We start from the raw sequence: 24,577 nt of genomic DNA, 5'->3' as shown, positions 1-24,577 counted from the left end.
CGCTCGGGCACACCGGCCGGACCTGTACACCATCTTTGCCCTCCTGGACCTGATTCATGGTGCAGTTAACGCAATGCCCAGTATACAAACAATTCATACAGCCATATACAGTCCATCCCAGCAGCAGTCATGGATATCATATAACCTATTTACAGAGACCTGGCAAATCCTGAATTACTGAAGAAGTGTTTGCATGGTCAGACTCAAAATCCCAATGAGCCGTTTAATAATCTTATATGGACTCGCTTACCAAAAAATGTTTTTGTTGGAATGAAGACACTGAAGTGGCGAGTCAGTGATGCTGTTATTGCTTTTAATGAGAGCAACATTGATAGGGTGAAAGTGCAACAGCATATGGGAATTAATCCTGGAGCAAACTGCATCAGAGAACTTGAACAAATGGACAAGGTTCGCATTGATAAAGCAGAGTATGCAGGACAGTCGGCCACTAAGGAGTCCATGAAGAAGAAAAGAAGAAACAAACTTGGAAAAAGATCAAGAGGAGGATGTACAGTATGCTGCAGGGTGCTTCTGAGTGAATAAAATTAAGAAATTAAGCATATATTAAGAGAGTCACAGTCTTTTGAAACTTTAGAAACTGTTCCAGAAAATTTAGGTTTTCTGTTGCATTTTTCCCTAAATCTCAGAAACCTCTCCTAGTTTTTCAGGGAGTAATAACATACATATTCTAAATCTCAGAAACCACTTCGAGTAGAGTATTCAAATTTTTAGGAAGTAATAACATACATATCATGAGTATACTGAACTGAAAGAAGAACATAATGTTATATATAATTAATATTATTTAGGATAACGTACAAAAAGTACACAAAATGTTAACCATGTAATTAAAAAATTGAATTTCCGAAAGCAGTGGCTGAAATACAATTACTGTATTCAGTAGATTCAGAATATACAGTTTAATGTCCTGTGAAAGTTTCATGTCAGTGGCTACAGCGATCCCTGAAATGCAGGGAAGCCAAGTCACTAAATTTAACATTGTCGGGATAGGGCGTTCAAATGGTTCAAAAGGCTCTGAGCACTATGAGACTTAACATCTGAGGTTATCAGTCCCCTAGACTTACAACTACTTAAACCTAACCAACCTAAGGACATCACACACATGTATGCCCGAGGCAGGATTCGAGCCTGCGACCGTAGCAGCAGCGCGGTTCTGGACTGAAGCGCCTAGAACCGCTTGGTCACAAAGGCCGGCGTTAGGGCGTTCCAACTCCCCTTAAACCTGTCAACGCGAGGAATCGAAACAACATATCAGACCCAAGGTTCGGCAAAAAGAACTCCCGTATTTAGAGAGGCCGCTGTGTGAGCCGCGATGGGGATACAGGGGGGGGGGGGGGGGGTATCGGTCTATAGCAATGTTCGTGCCATTTTCAGTGAGCGCAATGGCTTGGCTACGTGAGCGTCGTGCGATTTTTGTGGATGAGTATATTCATAATGGTGGTTCTGATTACTATTCAGTGAGCATTTCGCATTCTATTCTAACTTCGCCGACAAGATTCTGTTCCTGAGAGAAAAATTATTCGAGTGTTGCTACCAGAGTTGAGAGCATCGAGCATCAGGTTCTGCACTAAAAAGAAAATCTACTGGCCGACCTCAGACTGTAATAATGCCGGAAAACGTGGCGCGTGTGAAAGCGTCCGTCCAGGAGTCTCCAAAGAATTCAGTACTTAAATGTTATTGTCTGTGTGCTGTTATTGTCTAGTACGACGTAAGAAGAATCACGCACGGAGCTCTTCACATGAAGCCACCCAAAATTATAACTACCAAAGAGCATTGAAACTCGCAGGGCTTTGCTTGAGGAAATTCTTGAGAACGTTCCCCCTGACGCTGTTTTGACTTCTTCTGGTGAGGCCCACATGTGCTTATCAGCTACCGTAAATAAACAAAATTTCTGCTACTAGACAGCAGAAAAACCTTAGGAACTTCACCAACGACCACTTCACAACCGTCTGTCACCGTTTGGTGTGCCACTGCTGAATTTGGTGTGTTGGGTCCGTATTTTTTCGAATAAGATTGCGTAATGGTAACGGTTAATTGAAATCGCTACTGTCACATGATAAAAACATTCCTTCGACCTAAGATAAACAAGTTTGTTGGAGACCACAAAGAACGAGAAGTCTTCTTCCAACACGGCGGAGCCAAAGCTCACAATTCTCGGCGTTCTCTAGAAATCTCGAGCCAGCCGTTTCCTGGCCGTCTTCTCTCTCCGCGGGCAGACGTCGCTTGGCCCCCCAAGGTCATCCGATTTATCACCTTGCGATTTTTTTCTGAATGCACTTAAAGGCTCAAGTGAACAGACATCGCCCCACAACCCTGAAGCACCCAGGAAGTGGCTGCCATTGCACCGGAAGTGACACAAAGAACTATGGACAACTTCTGGGAAGGCTTTGTCAAACTGTCAACAGTGGAGAACGCCTTTTAAAACCAGTTAATGTAAAATGGCATTGCATTTGTTGCTCACAAATCATAGTATTTTCTCTGTATCTTTCTTTGTTTATTTGTAACTATCTTTTTGTAATACGGGAGGTCTTTATGAAGGTCCTTTACATAGTTCAGTTAAGACTTTTTTCAACGATACTAACCTTATCGTATTCCATTTCATCATATAGAGACCCTCAGTTTCTGGCAGGTTGGCGGCAATTTGCTGTCACTGTTCAATTCGTCTTTTGAATACTACGTCACGTATCGGAGGAGGAGGAGGAGGAGATTAGTGTTTAACGTCCCGTCGACAACGAGGTCATTAGAGACGGAGCGCAAGCTCGGGTGAGGGAAGGATGTGGAAGGAAATCGGCCGTGCCCTTTCAAAGGAACCATCCCGGCATTTGCCTGAAGCGATTTTAGGGAAATCACGGAAAACCTAAATCAGGATGGCCGGAGACGGGATTGAACCGTCGTCCTCCCGAATGCGAGTCCAGTGTGCTAACCACTGCGCCACCTCGCTCGGTGTCACGTATCGCTCCACTAAGATGTGTAAGGCGAACATGATGTTCGGATTGTCCTAGTGTACTTATTTTTGAGTCACTGAAACCACACTGTTGTACGCGCTTATCGCAAGGCACCAGCGAATGTGCTAAGAACATAAGAGGGGAAATAATGGGCTTAATTTAAGATCTTTGTAATATCCGAAACCAGGATATATTTATTTCTACCCCAACAATAGCTTCATAACTACTATGTTCTGATGTAGTCATGGTAAAATAAAATAAAAAACTGTAGCTCAACTACTTTGCACATTTAGAAGATACGTTTCTGAGAATCTCACGCTGTCGTGGAGAACTCGGTTCATAGCACTAAATTCATGCAAACTGCAGTCTGCAGTCAAGTATTTCATTACCATGTAAATTGCTACAACACGATTAAACAGCTTAGCCATACCTCCACGTGCTTGCATTTAGCAACATAACCAGCGAATTGACACACTTTTCAAATAAGATACCGTTTAACGTGGCGGCACAGTTATTTATCTTGAGACGATCCAACCTCCTGGGAAAGACAACGGTATAAACAGACGCTGGGCCTAGATTGAAGAGAAAAAAGTTCTAAATCTCCTTCTGACCGTCCTGGTCAGCTTTTCTTATGTTTCACACATTATTTCAGATGGATCTTGGGATACCTCTTTCGAACAGACTACTGTCGGATTCCGTTCCACTCTCTAACTGAGCCTGCGCTCTGACTCTACTGACCACGTTGCGAAGTGACGTTTAACCATTGCCTTCCTTTCCTGGGATAGAGGACCATCGATGACCCACAGTTACTACGATACTAGTGATTTTGGACTTCGCACCCAGCAGTCAGTTTATCAGGGTTAGAGTGTGTGTGTAATGAGATTTATGTAAATTAAAGTACTTATAATCCGTTCGGACACAGTTATAACAAAAGCTTTCAACTAGTTTTCGCATACGAATTCCACATTTTGAAGTCTCATTCCAACACGACTGACATCTGAAAATTTATACTCTTTGAAGCATACTGGAACAAATAGTTGATACAAGTGTGGCTGATAATACTTCACACAGATGCGGCTTGTTGATCAAGCCGAAAACAGGATGAAGCAGTGACCTTAATACACGGGAAAAACCTTCATCTTATCAATTTGCGAGAACTCTCAACACTCCAAAAAAATTCCAAGTACATTTTCGGAAATTTACACACTACTTAATCTAACTGAAACTAACTTACGCTAATGACAACACACACACCCATACCCAATGGAGGACTCGAACCTCCGACAGGGGGGACCCGCGCGAACCGTGACAAGGCGCCTTGGACCGTGCGGCTACACCGCGTGGCAAGTATATTTCACAAAGATCTTCTTCAGCAACTGGTCATGTCCATTTATAAAATATAAAAGGTTGGTGCATAAGTTGCTATCGTTTTTGTCTTACTTGTTGGTATTACACTTGCTTTGGATTTATTTATCGATTGTATTTTTATTTATAGTTCACTGCTATTTACTGCTCTGACTTTACACATTATCATTTTGCCATTTTGAGATAGGGTGTGGAGCTGTTGACGTTTGAAAATGGGACTGTCAATGGAGACACCGGAACTTCTACTTCTACATCTACATCTACATGATTACTCTGCAATTCACATTTAAGTGCTTGGCAGAGGGTTCATCGAACCACAATCATACTATCTCTCTACCATTCCACTCCCGAACAGCGCGCGGGAAAAACGAACACCTAAACCTTTCTGTTCGAGCTCTGATTTCTCTTATTTTATTTTGATGATCATTACTACCTATGTAGGTTGGGCTCAACAAAATATTTTCGCATTCGGAAGAGAAGGTTGGTGACTGAAATTTCGTAAATAGATCTCGCCGCGAAGAAAAACGTCTTTGCTTTAATGACTTCCATCCCAACTCGCGTATCATATCTACCACACTCTCTCCCCTATTACGTGATAATACAAAACGAGGCTGCCCTTTTTTTGCATCCTTTCGATGTCCTCCGTCAATCCCACCTGGTAAGGATCCCACACCGCGCAGCAATATTCTAACAGAGGACGAAGGAGTGTAGTGTAAGCTGTCTCTTTAGTGGACTTGTTGCATGTTCTAAGTGTCCTGCCAATGAAACGCAACCTTTGGCTCGCCTTCCCGACAATATTATATATGTGGTCTTTCCAACTGAAGTTGTTCGTAATTTTAACACCCAGGTACTTAGTTGAATTGACAGCCTTGAGAATTGTACTATTTATCGAGTAATCGAATTCCAACGGATTTCTTTTGGAACTCATGTGGATCACCTCACACTTTTCGTTATTTAGCGTCAACTGCCACCTGCCACACCATACAGCAATCTTATCTAAATCGCTTTGCAACTGATACTGGTCTTCGGATGACCTTACTAGACGGTAAATTACAGCATCATCTGCGAACAACCTAAGAGACCTGCTCAGATTGTCACCCAGTTCATTTATATAGATCAGGAACAGCAAAGGTCCCAGGACGCTTCCCTGGGGAACACCTGATATCACTTCAGTTTTACTCGATGATTTGCCGTCTATTACTATGAACTGCGACCTTCATGACAGGAAATCACGAATCCAGTCGCACAACTGAGACGATACCCCATAGGCCCGCAGCTTGATTAGAAGTCGCTTGTGAGGAACAGTGTCAAAAGCTTTCCGGAAATCTAGATCCCCTGTCGATAGCGGCCATTACTTCATGCGAATAAAGAGCCAGCTGCGTTGCACAAGAACGATGTTTTCTGAAACCATGCTGATTACGTATCAATAGATCGTTCCCTTCGAGGTGATTCATAATGTTTGAATACAGTATAGCTCCAAAACCCTACTGCAAACCGACGTCAATGATTTAGGTCTGTAGTTCGATGGATTACTCCTACTACCGTTCTTAAACACTGGTGCGACCTGCGCAATTTCCCAATCTGTAGGTACAGATCTATCGGTGAGCGAGCGGTTGTATATGATTGCTAAGTAGGGAGCTATTGTATCAGCGTAATCTGAAAGGAACCTAATCGGTATACAATCTGGACCTGAAGACTTGCCCGTGTCAAGCGATTTGAGTCGCTTCGCAACCCCTAAGGTATCTACTTCTAAGAAACTCATGTTGGCAGCTGTTCGTGTTTCAAATTCTGGAACATTTCGACATATGCTGCTGTCTGACTTCAGTAGGGCGGTGAAGGCAGCTGTGATTGCCAGAAACATTTGCGCCGTGTATGGGGTTAACGCCATTGGACAGAGCACGGCAAGAATTTTTTTTTTTTTTTTTCGTTTTCAGTAGGATCTTTTTGACTCTTCACGTTCAGGAAGACCTTCGAGGTTGGAAGAATATCGTTTAAACTCAATAATCCACAACTATCTACGTCTACAGAACTTTCAAATGTGATGATGGTTCAAATGGCTCTGAGCACTATGGGACTTAACATCTGAAGTCATCAGTCTCCTAGACCTAGAACTACTTAAACCTAAGTAGCCTAAGGATATCACACACATCCATGCCCGAGGTAGGATTCGAACCTGCGACCCTAGCAGCCGCGTGGTTCCGGACTGAAGCGATTACAACCGCTCGGCCACAGCGGCCGGCAACAAATGTGATGAACTGTGATCGTTCCACCATCGTGCAACATTTGAATGCAGCGGGAAACGTTAAAAAATCTGGTGTATGGGTACCGCATGCTCTCATCCAAAATCACAAAAACCAACGGGTTGCTGCATACGCATCTCTGCTTGCTCGTCATCAATTGGCTCGTGAACAACACTGGTCATCCCCATGCTGATTTGTTATTGGTGACAGGAAATGGTGTCTTTACGCTAACATAAGGAAAAGAAAGAAATCATCGAGCCCAAACAAAGCAGCAACTCCTGAAAGGTCTCTGTTGGATTCCTTTCATGTTTAATTTCTTAAATCTATTGTCATTTACGGCATAAATTCCTCTTCTAAATTTACTGTGGCGTTTCTGACTATCTGGGAGGAGACTGAGTAGTGGAACGTGTTACTTTTACACATAAACAAGAACGATCTGTCACACTACTACACTTTAAAACACAGTTTATATGTAATTCATGTCACACAGTCTCATACGGAACCTACATCCGCTTTCTTTTATACACTGTGTATGATAAGATACTGTCATCCCCCTTCCCTTCTGTGTGAGAGGATGAATGAGCAAATGTATTTGTAGTTGCATGCTTGAGGGTAGCAGACAAGCCTGTCTGCTAGAGAACAGTAGGACCAACGTCGGAACAGGTAGCTACGCTTTCTAAAAGCAAAGAGGTTTCTATCCTTAGTATGGTCCTGTCCGTCCGTTGTCATGTTGGTATAGGAAGCTGCCCCTCTGGTCACTTCCGTTTGTATTGGGGAAGCACGCTCGGTAGGAGCGCAGGTCAGTCGGTCCGTGGCGAGCGTCTGAAGTGGTAAGATCTCCGGCTAAGCGCGTGTCTGCTAAGTCCGTAGGACAATGGATTTCTTAAGTTCAGCCTAACTGAAAATTTAATCACCTTTATTTCCGGTTTAGCTCTAAAATATCTAATGTTATCTTAAATTGCAGCGCAGTGTAATTCTCGTGTGAAGTTCAGATTATTTTCCGGTAGTTGCTTTGTCACTACTTTGTGAGTAAAGTGGAACCACGTGTTGATCAGTAACTCTAACTAGCATCATCAATCTTCAATGCGAATGTGCGTGAGATTATAACGTCTCGTCTTGACAATAATTTTCAATATAGCAACTTTTCTTTATGTTCAACCCACGTGGGGTGTACTTTGCGAGACCAGTACCACGTGCTTATATAACTGTTTGACCCGTCAGGTTAACAGTAATACGTTAGTAACCAGTTCGAGGTTTTTCTTTTGTAAATTGCTTTTCGATCTAATTTATTTTAATTATCAAAATTATTGTGGAGTTACACTCTTTGTGTAAACCAAGTTGACCACGTGAAGCAAGTGGTGTAATCATCATAGTAGCCCTCAGCTATTCGTTTTGGCACGACAAGCAAGGGTGAGTTGTACGAGCTTTGTGTAAGTTTGTTACTTTAATTTGCTATGAAAGCGGAACTGATAGACAATAATAGCGGGTTAAAAGCTACTTTGATGATTACACCACTTGCTTCACGTGGTCAACTTGGTTTACACAAAGAGTGTAACTCCACAATAATTTTGATAATTAAAATAAATTAGATCGAAAAGCAATTTACAAAAGAAAAACCTCGAACTGGTTACTAACGTATTACTGTTAACCTGACGGGTCAAACAGTTATATAAGCACGTGGTACTGGTCTCGCAAAGTAAACCCCACGTGGATTGAACATAAAGAAAAGTTGCTATATTGAAAATTATTGTCAAGACGAGACGTTATAATCACACAAGTATTCGCATTTAAGATTGATCTTAGTTAGAGTTACTAATCAACACGTGGTTCCACTTTACTCACAAAGTAGTGACAAAGCAACTACCGGAAAATAATCTGAACTTCACACGAGAATTACACTGCGCTGCAATTTAAGATAACATTAGATATTTTAGAGCTAAACCGGAAATAAAGGTGATTAAATTTTCAGTTAGGCTGAACTTAAGAAATCCATTGTCCTACGGACTTAGCAGACACGCGCTTAGCCGGAGATCTTACCACTTCAGACGCTCGCCACGGACCGACTGACCTGCGCTCCTACCGAGCGTGCTTCCCCAATACAAACGGAAGTGACCAGAGGGGCAGCTTCCTATACCAACATGACAACGGACGGACAGGACCATACTAAGGATAGAAACCTCTTTGCTTTTAGAAAGCGTAGCTACCTGTTCCGACGTTGGTCCTACTGTTCTCTAGCAGACAGGCTTGTCTGCTACCCTCAAGCATGCAACTACAAATACATTTGCTCATTCATCCTCTCACACAGAAGGGAAGGGGGATGACAGTATCTTATCATACACAGTGTATAAAAGAAAGCGGATGTAGGTTCCGTATGAGACTGTGTGACATGAATTACATATAAACTGTGTTTTAAAGTGTAGTAGTGTGACAGATCGTTCTTGTTTATGTGTAAAAGTAACACGTTCCACTACTCAGTCTCCTCCCAGATAGTCAGAAACGCCACAGTAAATTTAGAAGAGGAATTTATGCCGTAAATGACAATAGATTTAAGAAATTAAACATGAAAGGAATCCAACAGAGACCTTTCACTCCCCATACAAAGATTCGTGCGCATCCACGGAAGATAATGTTACGCTGCTAGTGGAACAGCGGCGGTGTGGTGTACTGCGAGTTTCTTCCCTGAGGTGAAACGACCACTGCCGACATTTATTCTCAACAATTAAGACGTCTTGCAGACGCAGTCCAAAAACAGCGACCAGGAAGACTGCGTGAAGTGACGCTACTCCTCGATAACGGCCGTCCGCCTTCTGCTAAACTATACCGGAATTTGGTTGGGAAATCATTCCGCATACACCTGATCTTGCGCCCCCAGATTTTCATCTTTTCTGCTCTCTATCGAAGAACCTTCAAGGACTTTGGTTTCCAAATGAAAGTGCGCTCTGATCATGGCTCAACGACTTCTTCGCCTCAAAATCACGTTATTTCTACAATCAAGGGATCTAAAAGGTACCTCAGAACTGGCAGACTGTCGTAAACAGTGCAGGGGAATATGTAATTGATGACTAAAGTATATGTTTTTTTGTATGTGTTGTGTTTATTAAACTTGTGGAAAAACGCTACGAACTTCTGCACCAACATAATACGAAATGTTAGGAGCGAGCAAATCAAACTGTATGTATATATTAGTGTGTGTGTCAGCCAGAGGGCAATTTAGGGCTTCTAAGGTACGAGACACAACTGCAAAATGTAAGTTACCGCATCACACTACAAGTTCTGCAATTTCATTGCAAATTGAGGTATTTTTTAAATATCCTTCTATCTCTCTTTCTCGGAAGTTTTATGTTATTAAAAACAGTTTGCATAACAGGCCGACCTGACGTCCAGTAATTATGGCGATAGCATTACTGCTTTATAGACGCAAGATTTAGAGAAACAGGGAGAGAGATGTTAACAGAACACAAGTAGCAGAGATGAGATTTTTGAGGACAGTGAACGATGTACAAGAAGAGATTTAATAATCAATGAAGACATTCGAAGTGATTGAATGTAAGTGCTTTTGATGAGGAGGTACCGGAATACAAAGAGAGCCGGTCGGAGTGACCGAGCGGTTCTAGGCGCTTCAGTCTGGAACCGCGCGACCGCTACGGTCGCAGTTTCGAATCCTGCCTCGGGCATGGATGTGTGTAATGTCCTTAGTTAGGTTTAAGTTGACCTGATGACCTCAGATGTTAAGTCCCATAGTGCTCAGAGCCATTTGAGCCGATACAAAGAGAGATGGAAACGATGTGTGAGTAAAAGTGGAGGTGAAAGGCTATTGAAAAAAATCCGGAACTAAAAACAGAAAGGAAGCGGAGAGGGGAGGGGGCATAATACAACAAAGGAGAGAATCTACTTAAGTTATGTCAATACGCCACAGGCAGATGACTAAGCCTTGTATGTAAGTAAGATGACGACGACGATGACAGAAGCAACGTGAATGATTTTATCTAAAGGCCGTAATTTGTGGAAAAGTTTTAAGGAATCCTTTATTCGAAAGTGGATACCGAATGCCTCTTGTCGTCATACGGACGAGCGAGCCACGTGTACGACAGGGCTTTCGGTTTCGAAGAAGATAATTAAACGAGAAAAGTTTTTCTGCAGTTTGCAACCGCTGGCGTTACACGTAGCGTACACGGGTGTGGCGCAAGGAGTTAACAGTGTGTAGCGGATCAGGCGTGAGAAAAAGAGGTGCCGGCGGCAATTTAATTAACTGTAAAAACAGGTAGCCGCGAGAAGTACAGGCGTGGGGAGACGGGCTGCACAGAAACCGCGAGTAGGCCGCAGGTGGCCTGTCTGGGAACGTAAACAGAAGCCGCCGCCGGCGAAGAGGGGCAGAAGTGCGTCCGCTGCGGTGGGGGTGGGGGGGGGGGAGGCAGAGTGCACAAGCACGCTCGCTCATTCACCGCAGGCACTGCCGACGCGGATCTCGGCCGACGCGCCACCTGGGAAACTTTCTGCGTTCGTCGACCGACCCATCCACCAACAGCAGCTATACCGAGAACTGGACAAATCGAGAGGGATCAAAGTTCGCGCCCTTCTCGGCGCGAAGAGTAAACTTCGCTTCTCCGAGAGGAAGGAACTATCGGCGTGCACATCTTGTTTGGTAAACATTTCCTGCTTTGGCCAGAGAGGGGAGGCAAACAACGGGTATTGACCAATCGGGGTGACTGGCCAATCAGCTGCCCGGCGAGCCGGTACGTCGTCACAGCAGGCAAGCGCAGAGGCAAACTATTCCACGAGTGAAGTTGCAGAGAGTGTGAGGGTGTGCTACCGAGAACACGCGAATGAGTAGCTACTTTTCTGCAACCAATATTCTGTACTGGTACAACGGCATGGATTACCAAAAGGTTTTAGCTTGGTCTTTCCTTTGCTGCTAATTGTGGACAGACCAGTTGCGACCACGCGAGTGAGGAGTGCAAAGGTGTGCAAGAACTTGACAAGTACGTCGAACACTTCCGTTGACGCACGCCTACTTGCGGTTGCGAGGGTAGTCGATCCGTCATTCGTTGTTTTGCCGGTGATACGTGACTTATCGGAGTGTTGTGGAGACGGCGGTTGTAAGCAGCAGTGACGTCGAAGGCCCCGGCGTAGCGGCGCAGCCTTTGGCACAGTAGCCAGCCAGTCAGCCAGTGCTGCTGGGTTAGCGCGGCCGGTCGAGTCAGGGCAGTGCGTCCAGGTGAGCGGGCGCGTGTGGTCGCTGCGTGCCGAGGGAGGGGAGCAGCAGCAGCAGAAGCGAGGCGAGGCAGCGGAGGACGCCGCGCGCCAGTGACGACGGGCCAGCCATGGCCTCCTACCGGGACCTGCTGTTCGACTGGTCAATGCTCTGCCAGGAATGCGTCGGCTGCTGGACCCACGAAGGTGAGTGCCGCAACGCGCCGCCATGCGTATCCCTTCTGTCTGCTGTGCTGACACTGAATGGCGCCCGTCTGCACTCCTGTGCTTTCCGTATGTCTGTTGTCAGTTGAAAGTGTGTTTCCGGCCTGGCCCCGTGTCGGTGATTTTAGAGTCAAAGTTACTCCCTTGTGCACATTCTGGTTAGAGTATATTCGTGAATCCCCATGACAAAAAATTCGCTGTGACGTAGTTCGAAGTCTGTTAGGTGTAGTATGGTATCACAATGCCCCTCCCCCCCTACTCATGAAATTTCAGTTCTGATTGAATTGAAACGTTGTCAGAGCCTCGGTTAGCTGCGTATGTGAACACCAAGTAAAGGTTGTGGTGACGGACTGACTGATGTTTACGTTCGCACCATATTTAATCTACGTATCTTAATAGACGCAGCTGTGAGTTGAATTCTGAAAACACTATTTTTGATAAGTATTTTCGGTCAAATCATCTGCTTTGACCAGTCACGTAATGTTGATTGCTACCGTGACGTCACCTTTTGGTGCGTGTATTCAGTTTTCTTGTTAGTTGACGATGCCGACAATGAGAGAGCAACAAATATCTGTTTGTGATGACACGTAGATATGGAGCCTAGCCCGACGTCTAGGTTACGTCGGGAGGTGCTACTCTGGTTGTGTTGGCAAGGCCAACTAACGTGAAATTAAAAATGATCTTGTTGTGATGAGACTAAAACGTAGCTTAGCAAGTTTGAAAAAAAAAAAATCGTCACTGATGTCACGTTACAGCTGCCATGTGTTTTACACCGTTCGTTGCATGTTTCATAAGTCACTGGTCAAAGTCCACGGCTCGCACCGAATATTCCTGTTTATCCAGCCTTCTGATGCTGAACACAAGTCGTAAATAAACTAAGAAAAATTCACGCGGATTCAGTTCGTAGCTTCTACGAAGATTATTTGTCCTTATATATGCGGAAGGGGACCAGTCATAGGGGATCAAAACCGATAGGTCGGTGAGTTGCTAGCGGCTCTAACCGCTACACCAGGGAGGTTTCTTCCGTCAAACAGCTCGCTCGGTAGTGGGAACAGTGAACGCCAAAATAAGACGTAAATGATTGTAACACCTTGTTCTGATTTAGCGAAAGCACCAACCGATTGTGCTTGTCAGGCTACTGAGGGCGTAGTAGCCCTGTGTGTTAAACATGTGGCTAATTTCTTCCTGAGCGTAACGTTCCAACTACTGCGGTGGCAGAGATATCAGCCTCCCTCTCACGTTTAGTATACTTACCTCACAACTTCGTAAGCCCGCTAAAAATACGGACATGAAAGGTTGCAGTAAGTTTTCGGTGTTGTTGGAGCGGCGCCGCCGCCCCTCTCCCCCCTAGACTGGTGTGCAGAGGCGCTTGTTTGCGTACTTAAATTATTTTTACTATGCACATTACGTGGGACACACTGCATTCCGAAATAAAAAGCTCTCTCAACAGAAATTCTTTATTCTCTCATGCTTTATCAGCAAGGTCTGTGTACGCAAGTAAAGGCATAGGACTTGAGTTGTACTGGTTTCTGAACTTTCCATTCCTTGGAGATAACGGGTAGATGCTTAGCCTTAAATTGTTGTTCTCGCACAAATGAAGTGACTAAGAAGAAGAAGAAGAATCAGTTTCGGTTTGCGTTAGTCATCGTAGATCTGTGTGCCGAACTCCATAACAGTAACATATTTGTAAATGTAGAGACTTTGGTTGGTTCGGCAAACAACCGACAGAGGCAAACTTATAATGACGGTGACTGTTGCTGTTCCTATGTCAACACAAAGGGGTGAGAGGTAGGCAGTCTCCCCCCCCCCCCCTTTGAACGTTCATAGTTGACACACATGATAAGCAGCAAAATACCCGCCAGAGGTTTATCTGTTAGGTAATGTAGCTTTTCTGACTCAACCTTGTAACTTTATTTACAAAAATAAAGTACGTTAAATATGGGGCAAACGCAGATCTCGGACGAAATATACATGAATGTTATCACAACGTTTATTACGGGTTCATATTAGTTTGCTACGGCAACTCGTAACTGGATTGCCCTGTTCCAGATTAGCGTAAACCTTGCGCTACGCTGCAGGGAGTTTCCGCCTCCTACAAAATTTCGAGAGGTTTGGTAAAGTTCAGATCTCTTGTTCAATCTATATGACATACGAAGCGGCTTGGCGCCATCACATTTTAATTACACTCCATGACTGGAGCTTTTATGGCCCCCCTTCCGACTTTTATCTGAGTTTTTATCCCACTGGCTCTTCCAGTTTCGATTTGGCGCTCAACTCATCTACATGGATACTCTGCAAATCACATTAAAGTGCATGGCAGAGGGTTCCTCGAACCACCTTCACAATTCTCTATTATTCCGCTCTCGTATAGCGCCCGGAAAGAACGAGCTCTGATTTCCCCTATTTTAACCTGGTGATCGTTTCTCCCACTGTAGATCGGTGTCAATAAAATATTTTCGCATTCGGAGGAGAAAGTTGATTGGTATTTCGCTAGATTCCGTGGCAACGAAAAACGCATTTGTTTTAATGATGTCCAGCCCAAATCCTGCATCATTTCAGTGACACGCTCCCATATTTCGCGATAATACAACACGTGCTGCCCTTCTTTGAACTTTTTCGATGTACTCAGTCAGTCCTATCTGGTAAGGATCCCACACTGCGCAGCAGTTTTCTAAAAAGAGGACGGACAAGCGTAGTGTAGGCAGTCTCCTTAGTAGGTCTGTTGCATTTTCTAAGTGTCCTGCCAATAAAACGCAGTCTTTGGTTAGCCTTCCCCCAACATCTGTTGTGTTCCTTCCAGTATAAGTTGTTCATAATTGTAATACCTAGGCATTTAGTTGAATTTATGGCTTTTCGACTAGACTGATTTATCGTGTAACCGAAGTTTAACGAATACCTTTTAGCACTGATGTGGATGACCTCTCACTTTTCGTTATTTAGGGCCAACTGCCAATTTTCGCACCATTCAAATATCGTTTCTAAATCGTTTTGCAATTTGGTTTGATCGTTTGATGACTTTGGTAGTCGATAAACGACAGTGTCATCTGCAAACCACCTAAGACGGCTGCTCAGATTGTCTCCCAAATCGTTTATGTAGATAAGTAACAGCAAAGGGCCTATAACACTACCTTGCGGAACGCCGGAATCAGTTCTGTTTTACTCGATGACTTTCCGTCAATTACTACGAACAGTGACTTCTCTGACAGGAAGTCACAAATCCAGTCACATAACTGAGATGATATTACACAAGCACGCAATTTCACTACAAGCCGATTGTGTGGTACAGTGTCAGAAGCCATCCAGGAATACCGAATCAATCTGAAATCCCTTGTCAATAGCACTCAACACTTAATGCGAATAGAGATAGTTGTTTAACAAGAACGATGTTTTCTAAATCCATGTTGACTGTGTGTCAATAGACAGTTTTCTTAGAGGTAATTCATAATGTTCGAACACAATATGTGTTCCAGAATTCTGCTACATATCGACGTTAATGATATGGGCCTGTAATTTAATGGATTACTCCCACTACCTTTCTTGAAATATTGGTGTGAGCTGTGCAACTTTCTAATCTTTGGGTACGTATCTTTCGTTCAGCGAACGGCTGTATATGATTAAGTATGAAGCTAACGCATCAGTATACTCTAAAGGAACGTAACTGGTATACAGTCTGGACCAGAAGACAAGCTTTTATTGATTTAAGTTGCTTCACTAGTTCGAGGATATTTACTTCTACGTTACTCATTTTGGCAGCTGTTCTTGTTTACAGTTCTGGACTATTTACTTCCTCTTTTGTGAGGGCATTTCGGAAGGCTGTGTTTAGTAACTCTGCTTTGGCAGCACTGTCTTCGATGGTATCTCCATTGCTATTGCGTAGAGAAGGAATTGTTTCTTGGCGCTAACATACTTCACGTAAGACCGGAATCTGTTTGGATTTTCTTCCAGGTTTCAAGACAAAGTTTCTTGTATTGAAGACCGCGCCAAATTTCGAGCTTCTGTATAAGTTCGCCAATCTTAGGGATTTTGCGTCTGTTTGAATTTGGCATATCGGATTCAGGAGAACGCTATCCCGCAGGGTTCTGTGTTACGTGTCCCACTCTCTCATGGCCATCAATGGGCTTGTAATGTCTATTGGGCCTGTGGTTACCCCAGCGTTGTATGTGGAAGATTTTTGCATCTGGTGTGGCTCCCACTAGATAGCATCTGCTGAGCGCCAGCTCAAAGGCGCCATCGGACGGACCTCATCGTGGGCCGTCTCCCATGGCTTCAAGTTTTTTCCTTTCAAAACGCGGGCTATGCATTTTTGTCGTCCCCGATCCAGAACTTTATTTAGGCAACCAGCTCCTCGATGTTGTAGCACAGTCCCGTTTCTTGGACATTATTTTTGATAAAAAGGTGACGTGGCTGCCCCGTATTTGCCACCTGCAGACTACATGCACGCAGAAACTTAATGCTGTAAGCCTCCTGACCCACATATCTTAGTGTGGAGACCGTATTTCTCTTCTCTATCTTTTCCGTGCTCTGGTCTTGTCCAGACTAGATTATGGCAGTCAGGTTTATGACTCAGGGCTCATTCCGCTCTGAAAATATTTGACCCTGTTCACCATTGTGGGGTGCGTCTCGTTATTTGTGCCTTTCACACTAGCCCCGTTGAGTCTCCTTGCAGAAGCGCCGATTCCGCGTCTGCAAACACGTCGGAACCAACTCCTGTTTTCTTACGCAATCGCCATTCACCGATTCCCTCGCCATCCCGTGTACCCTGTCTTCTTTGTAAACGAGGTATGTCTCGCTCCTGACAACCGCCCACGGATGGGATTGCCGGTTGGAATGCGTCTCAAATCCACCTGTCGGATATTCACTGGAATGCGCCCCGTGTACTTCCTCACACCCCCACCCCTTGGATGGTTCCTAGACCACGGATTACGACCGACCTGTTCCCGGGTCCTAAGGTTACTGTCGCTCCTATGGTTTTCAGGTGTCTTGTACGTTCCATCCTTCCAGAGTTCCAGGCTGGCGCCATCTTCTACACTGATGGTTCTAAGGCGGAATATGCTTTCACGTCTCCTACTGGCTTCGAACAAAATTTATTGCCATAACGTAGTGTGTTCACAGCGGAGATACTAGCAAACAGGGCCCTCCATCTTGTTTCTGAGGCCTTCCTTCAGTGCTTTAATTATGTACCGGCTCAATGAGCAGCCTACGGGCTATAGACCGATGCTATTTTCGTCACTCTTTGGGCTCTGCTATCCATGACCTTCTCTGTACCCTTGGCCATGCCGCCTGTTCAGTTCTCTCTCTCTCTCTCTCTCTCTCTCTCTCTCTCTCTCTCTCTCTCTCTCTCTCTCTCATATATATATAATCTGTCCCAAGCCATGTGGGTCCCCAGGGAATGAATTGATCGACAGTTTGGGTGGAGAATCAGATACAGATACTTACCCTCGCTGCGGAATGCGGATCTATGTCAGATCTCCCTTTGCCCAAAAGTGGAATGACATCTGGTGCGCCACTGCTCTCAGCAATAAACTCGGCGCAATTGAGGAGTCCACAGCGGTTTGGCGCTCTTCCTTCTGCTCCACTGAAGAGGTCCACTGTATTATGTCGTCTTCGCATTGGTCATACCAGGCTCACTCATTTTTTCCTCTTGCGTAATAACCACCCCCACAACGTGGTTGTGGAGCCAGACTAAGGGTCTCCCATATATTGGTGCAGTGTCCCCTTCTTTTGGCCCTTCGTACTAAGTAGTCTTCCAGATTCCTTAAATATAATATTAGCAGACCATTCACAGATGGTCGAACTTCGACAGTGTACAGAAAGTTATACTGGGTGTAAAACAGACTGCCAGATGGTGAAGGACGGGTTTGAGAAAGAGATAGTGATGCAGCGCCGACATGGACAGTCATAATTTCGATGATATGTAATCTGTTTCCTGGACAGATACGTATTGTTGCTAAGAACTGCTAAAAAAACCTGTTTACCAGTTATTAGTTACACTGTTTTTGTAAAACAGTAATCTGTCAAAACTGCCTGGTTAGCACACTATGCTGACACAGTAGTAACTATTAATTACCATCTACCAGCTGAGCCCATGATGACACTATATGCCTTTCATTTTCCTACAGTACCTTTGAAACCTTTAGGATCGAAGTGAAACGTATGTTTCCCGTGGTCTTTAGTCCGAGGACTGGTCTGGTACAGCCCAACACGCTATCGAACCTGTGAAAGCATCTCCGCGTAACATCCATATGAGTCTGCTTACTATATTCCTCCCTTGCTCTCCCTGCAACCTCCTTCCCCTTTCACAATAAACTTCCCTTCATTACCAAACAGATGTTTCCTCCTCCGCGCTTCAGGTTCTCTCACCAACTGATGCCTTCTTTTAGCCAACTTGTGCCACAAATTTCTCCGCAGTTAGATTCAGTACATTATTAGTTACCCTTCTAGTCTTTAGCATTTTTCTGTGGCACCACATTTAGAAATCGTTTCTTCTCGTCTTGTCTCAACTGTTTGTCTGCATTTAACTTCCTTACAAGGTTACACTAGAGACAAATACCTCCAGAAGAGTCTAACAGTTGAATTGTTACTAGTTGTTGACAAACTTCTCCTTTTCAGAGATGCTTTTCTTGCTATTGTCAGTCTGCATTTTGTAGCCTGTCTACCTCGGCCGTCAGTTATCTGCTGCCCAGATGCCAAGACTCGTCTACTTTCAACTCATTTATCAGATTTCCTCAGCATCGCCTGATTTCATACAACTGCATTCCCTCCTCATTGGTTTACATCTATTGTTAATCTTATCTCTTTTCAAGAGACTATACGTACTGTTCAACTACTCTTCTAAGTCCTTTACCGTCTGACAGAATTATAGGGGGCGTTCAAAAAGAAACGAGCCGGAGGCATAATTACAGAAACCAGTACCTGTATGGTAGAAGTATTGACCCTGGATGTTGAGACGAATGTCCCACTGTGACACAAGGCGGTGAATGGCAGTCTCATAAAATTCTCGGGGCTGCGATGTTAACCAGTTCCGCACGTACGGATTCTTCTTCTTTCTCACTTCCATCAGTAACATTCCTATAGAATTTTAGTAACTCGGTGCTGTTAATTCGTCTCCATAATGTTTCTTTAGCAAGTTCTCCACGTCATTTTCTTGCGTCACTTTGTCTTTGAAATTTTTAAGGGTTGAAATTTAGGAAGTTAGGAACATACATGGTTTTGAAATGAGGTTCCCGCATACCAAAATATTACTGGTTCTGAATTTCGTGAAAATAATTCTTTTTATCTTTAAATCTGAAAGTCAATATGCACGTTTTTTACAACACATTTCATAGAATCTTTAAAATCATAAGCGTTGGTGTCTCTACCAACAACCATGACAGTTGAGTGCCGTGATAATACTGTTTTTCAGTTCTTCACAAATTTGTATGACTTCAAGTTTCCTGTTTTTTTTTTTTCTCTCGATGAATCCAGATAATTTGTCTTGTGTAATAGGAAAGCTTAACTGAATCAGACTTTATCTTCAAATTCATCCTTCCTTCGAAAACCGACCTTCATCTAGCTGATATTTCCACTGTGGTAATATTTCTGTAGCAAGGTATTAACTCGCCTGGCAGTTGCACCGAGAACGGAGAGAATGCTGCTCTGAACGCTCGAACGTCACTCTGTTTTTGGCTCAAATAAAGTACTTGGGTGTCGCATCTTTCCTGAACAAGTTTCTTTTATTGTTCTTCTTCGTTTTACGTTGGTCATTTGAGTATGTTTCACAATGAAATGGTCTTGAACATCTTTTCGAGGCTCTTGATAGAACATTACGTGGAAATGTTAAACATCATGCATTTTTAGTGTTTAACATTTGTACAGTTTATGGCCTTTAAGTTCACATCGTGCGAAAGGCATACACCTTCCTAAGCTCCACAATCCTTGTGTACAATTATATGATCAATAAGAAGCTTCGTAGGCCTAATGTAATTCGGATGCGCATTATTTTTCTGCGTTTGTATAATTTTCTCTAATACATTTTTGGTCTGTTAACACCACATTCTAGATAGCTTTAGCTGAGGTTCAATAACGGTATTAAAACACTAACCTCTTTCAGAACACTTTCTCCCTGTTTCAAGTCGTGGACTAACTTTCCTGCACTTTTACTTTCTGAAGTAGTACCAAGATCCATTTTTTTATAGAAAGATTCTACATATAATAATAAAATCGGTTAATAATTGCAACTTACCACTATTAATATTAAAAATAATTTTCTATGGAAACAGCTGGGCTTTGCCATTGGTTGGCGATGCCTTGGAGTCATTTTGCACGTTATCCGAAGGGGAAATGAATCATGAATCACGTTTTTTAAAGAAAAAGCACTGAAACAAGGTAAAACCTCATTTCCGATTGTTTTGTGGAAAGTGTAGTTTGATTGTAGGCTACTATTGTTAAGGGAATAACTTTTATAGCACTAAGGGAGCTACAGAGGGTAAAAATTGTAGGGAAATGCTGCAATACACTCAGCAAGTAATTAAATACGCGGGGAGCAAGTGCTACGCACAGACGAAGAGGTTGGCAAAGGAAAGTAATTCGTGGCGGGCCGCATCAAATCAGTCAGAACTTCAACGCCTCGCAAAAGTAGCAGCATTTGTTGAGGAGCTTTTGGAGGCCAGCGCAGGTAGGGCGGGCCTTTAAAGAGCGCAGCAGCACGTGTGTGTGTGTGTGTGTGTGTGTGTGTCGTGGAGTGCCGGGCGTGACCAGTCCAGCGCGCTGGCCGCTGGCCGCCGGTCGCCGTGCGCATGCGCGTGATCCTGAGCCTGCGAGCACCAGTTCCAGCGGCGGCCTTGAGACTGGATGCCTGCCTGCTCCAGGCGCCAGAACGTGGCCGGCGCCACCTGCAGCTCAGAACGCCTGCCTAGGACTGAGATCGGTCACTCAAATGACAGGAGAGCTGCCACTCCAATAAAGTGTACGCCATAGCAAATGAAAATGCAGTCAAACTTCCCGAGACGCGCTTCTCGAATTGGTAGTGAATTTTCAAAAACTTAGCAACTGGTCTAGTAGCACCTAAACAACTGCAGGTCATTTTCAGTAAGTCATCGTTCTCCATTGGAAACAGCGCGTAATCATATCATCGACAAACGTCGAATCTGAGTAGTTGTAAATGAAGATGAGGTACAGGCCTCCGAAACACTGTTCTTGAAATTATCAAGTGGTGAATGGTTAGAGCGCACCATAAGATCTTAGTTTTGTCTTAAGCAGTAGTGGTGAGCCTAACAAACCACTGCTTCCAAACGACACGAGATATGAATCCAAATTTTATGAAAAGTAAATAAAAACAACTATGGCAGTCAATTTTTTTTTTTTTCTTAGACGACACGATTCGAGGGATTACACCATCTTCAGGCGGATCAGTAGTTTTCATGAGCGTTTCTTTTGCTGGGTGTAACCAGTTGTCAGTCTTATGATTTGTTTCCAAGATAAATGATGTTCAAATGGCTCTGAGCACTATGGGACTTAATATCTGAGGTCATCAGTCCCCTAGAACTTAGAACAACTAAAAGCTAACTAACCTAAGGACATCACACACATCCATGCTCGAGGCAGGATTAGAACCTGCGACCGTAGCGGTCGCGCGGTTCCAGACTGAAGCGCCTAGAACCGCTCGGCCACACCGGCCGGCGTTTCCAAGATATTCCACCAAAACACTCTGAAGGTAGTTACGTACGAGATCACACATCTGAACATCACACATGAACCATGGTTCAACGTGTGCAAACAACGATTTGCAGTCTGCCTTAAGCTTGAATAAGCATGGCAGACAATTGGCAACACACAGGAGAAGTAACTGGTGTAAACCGCTGATCTATCCGACTAACACGGGTGATGGGATAACTAGAAATTTGTACCATCGACAGTCGTAGTCTTCTAATAAGTCTAACCACGGGCGAAATAAGGTAATCTAAACGTTAACTTTTGTAAGTATGGTGTAAGAAATTAGTTTTAGTGATTAACATGCAGCCAACATCCGTACCAAATGACACGAAGTTGTCGGTATAACATATTACCAGTACCTTTTTGTCTCATAAATTAATACAATAGGCTGCATTGAGAACGCTCTGCTGTGGCATCATCAGTAACTTCTGTAACAACTTTTTTTTAGGTCTCTTGAACATTTCTCGAAAAAGCCCGTTCCGCTAGTGACATAAGCTACCTTTAACAGTACAGTGCGGGACAACCTACGCTCAGGAAAGGTTTGCAACACAGTATGCATTGAGTATTTACCCTGATGAGAGTAAGCTAGGGAATATTCTGTGCGTGTAGAATTTGCATGAAAGGAATATTCGTGTTTGGTGTATTTTCAGTCTTTGATACGAAGCGCCATGCGAAGTAGTTGAGTGACAAGACATTGTGTTTAGTGGTATGCCTTACTGTATTTGGTTTCATGAAAATTTACAGTTATCTATAGACTAGTATTAACCATAAATATATTTTTGTTCACACCATGAACCACATGACCACGGCATTTTACTGTAAGCGTCTTACTGTTGACACTCTCAAAATAATGCGATAGGTATAACGTTCAGAAGAAGGGCACTAAGTGGCCAAAACCGCCAAAGAAATTAAATTTCTTACATGCAAATAGTTACTTATTATTTCGTTACATAAAATTGCAATTGCTGAAGGTGGATAAAATACTAAAGTTTGTGTGCCTATGACATAAACTGTTCTTAAATAGCCTTAAGCTCTTTCAGTGCAAATTATTTCGACATTAGAGAATTTTGCTGTTCTTGTTCGTGTCCATCCTGAAAACTATCGTAAAATATACTTCTTAACGAAACTGAATGAAGTTCCGGCAGTCGCGTCTCTGCGCAGCATGTCTGACGCGCGTGCTACGGATGGCCTGGTTACAAACTGTGATTTGTTACCAGAGTCTCCTGAAAGTGTGTGGGCCGTAGGGAGCAGCAGGTCGTCGTCCCCAAAAACGCCTGTTAATATTCACAACGAGCAACGTGACCCAGTCATTAAAATATTTATAACCTGATGTTGTAATACGCTTCCATTTAAAGGAGCTCATTAGACTGCATATTATTTGGCAGTGTAAAACGGACCATGTTGTCGTAACCTTACGTGAAATTAGGCTTTCGTCGCAGATGATTGGCAGAGAAATATGAAAAATCGTTCAGGCCACGTTTGAAAGTAAAATATACGTAACATACAGGGCTAGTTGTAAGAGGTATTCTTGATACAGATACTTCTGAACGGTTCCTAAATCCAACCGCGTAATGACAAGCCAATTGAAATCCACCCGCCATTATACTTCAGTGACATCTAATACTTGAATATAATTACGTATTTCTCGTCAGGAAGAATGAGATGGGATTTATTAGTCCTTTTCTGCATTACCATCTGACTCCGTTACTGGTGTCTGTTTTCGACAGAGTAATACAATTAGAGTAACCATAAAAATTACGAAAGCGTAGATATAGGGTCTTCCATGCTCCATTTTTGAGAACGAAATAGGTCGAAATATTTTTTAATTCCCATCTACATTCGCTCCCATCTAAGTGAGGAAAAGTTACATCTTAAAAAGTCCACCTGGAGTGTCTCGACAGGCAGTTACTCGGTCTATGAAGTTCGTGACAACTCTTTCACACTTACCTCTTTTGATGTCGTTGATGACACATCGAATTTCTTCCTTGAGTTGCAGAACTGTTTGTGGATTGCTCTCGTAGGCCTTGGACTTCACATAACGCCATTAAAAGAAGTCACGTGGAGTAATGTCACAAGTATCTAAGAGGCCATTCCATAGTCGCCAGGGAGTTAGATCACATACTGAGGGACTTTCCCATAGAGTAGGGTTGTTGTCTTGCGGGATGTGTGACACGTAGCCCCGTTCCGCTGAAACCACATTGGCTTTATCTACTTGGTCCAGAGGAAGCCAGAAGTTGTTTCTGACCATTTCACTTTAACGCTCGCCGTTAACTGTTATTGCATTAACGTCGAAATCTTAAAAAAAGACGGGACCAAACACACCACCTGCCCAGAAGCCACACCAAACTGTGGTGTGCAGTGGATGCATGTGGCCCTTGGATCACGCTAGGTTAACGAACCCACATAGTTGAAAACTTATCACTGAAGATAATTTTTTTGCTAACTTGTTGTATGGCGAAATTTCTCCGTTTCAAATTATCTACGGGTTTAAGATATTGCGTCAACTGGCACTTGTATGGGTGCATACGAAGATCCTTTCTCAAAATTCATTGCAAAGAGGCTCTCGAAATTCCCAGTTGTTGAGAACGACGTTGAAACAACTTGCGAGGGTTCACAGCCACACCATCCTGCACCAATGCAATGTTTCATTCCGTACGAATCGTATGGTTTCGTCCCGGAGCTTTTATGGTTGTAACGAACCCAATTTCTTCGAATTTATCAACTGCAATACTGTTCGTGCATTACGACCATTATTACGGCCGAATTGAACGGTCAGTTTCTGCATAGCAATCGCCCAAACTCTAATGGGTCTTAACAATAACGCGTTCCTTCTTCGTGAACCGCTCCATGGCGACTGAGATCCTGAAATACACAGACGACGATTGATAAAGTGATCGGAAT

The 24,577-nt window shown here is 43.6% G+C and overlaps 1 protein-coding gene across 1 annotated transcript in view; it reads left to right on the top strand.

The window, feature by feature from the left end:
* The first annotated feature begins 11,838 nt into the window (after nucleotides 1–11,838).
* Nucleotides 11,839–24,577, top strand: part of LOC126180007 (cerebellar degeneration-related protein 2) — a 457,053-nt gene continuing 444,314 nt past the window's right edge. Inside the window, exon 1 of the mRNA XM_049924659.1 lies at nucleotides 11,839–11,968. Coding sequence (XP_049780616.1) covers nucleotides 11,893–11,968 — 76 coding nt within the window. The 5' untranslated portion in view covers nucleotides 11,839–11,892. The remainder of the gene's footprint in view (nucleotides 11,969–24,577) is intronic.

This window comes from Schistocerca cancellata, chromosome 1 (genome assembly GCF_023864275.1).
Source record: "Schistocerca cancellata isolate TAMUIC-IGC-003103 chromosome 1, iqSchCanc2.1, whole genome shotgun sequence".
NCBI classification, from domain to species: domain Eukaryota; kingdom Metazoa; phylum Arthropoda; class Insecta; order Orthoptera; family Acrididae; genus Schistocerca; species Schistocerca cancellata.
This window is presented reverse-complemented; position numbering and strand designations above follow the sequence as displayed.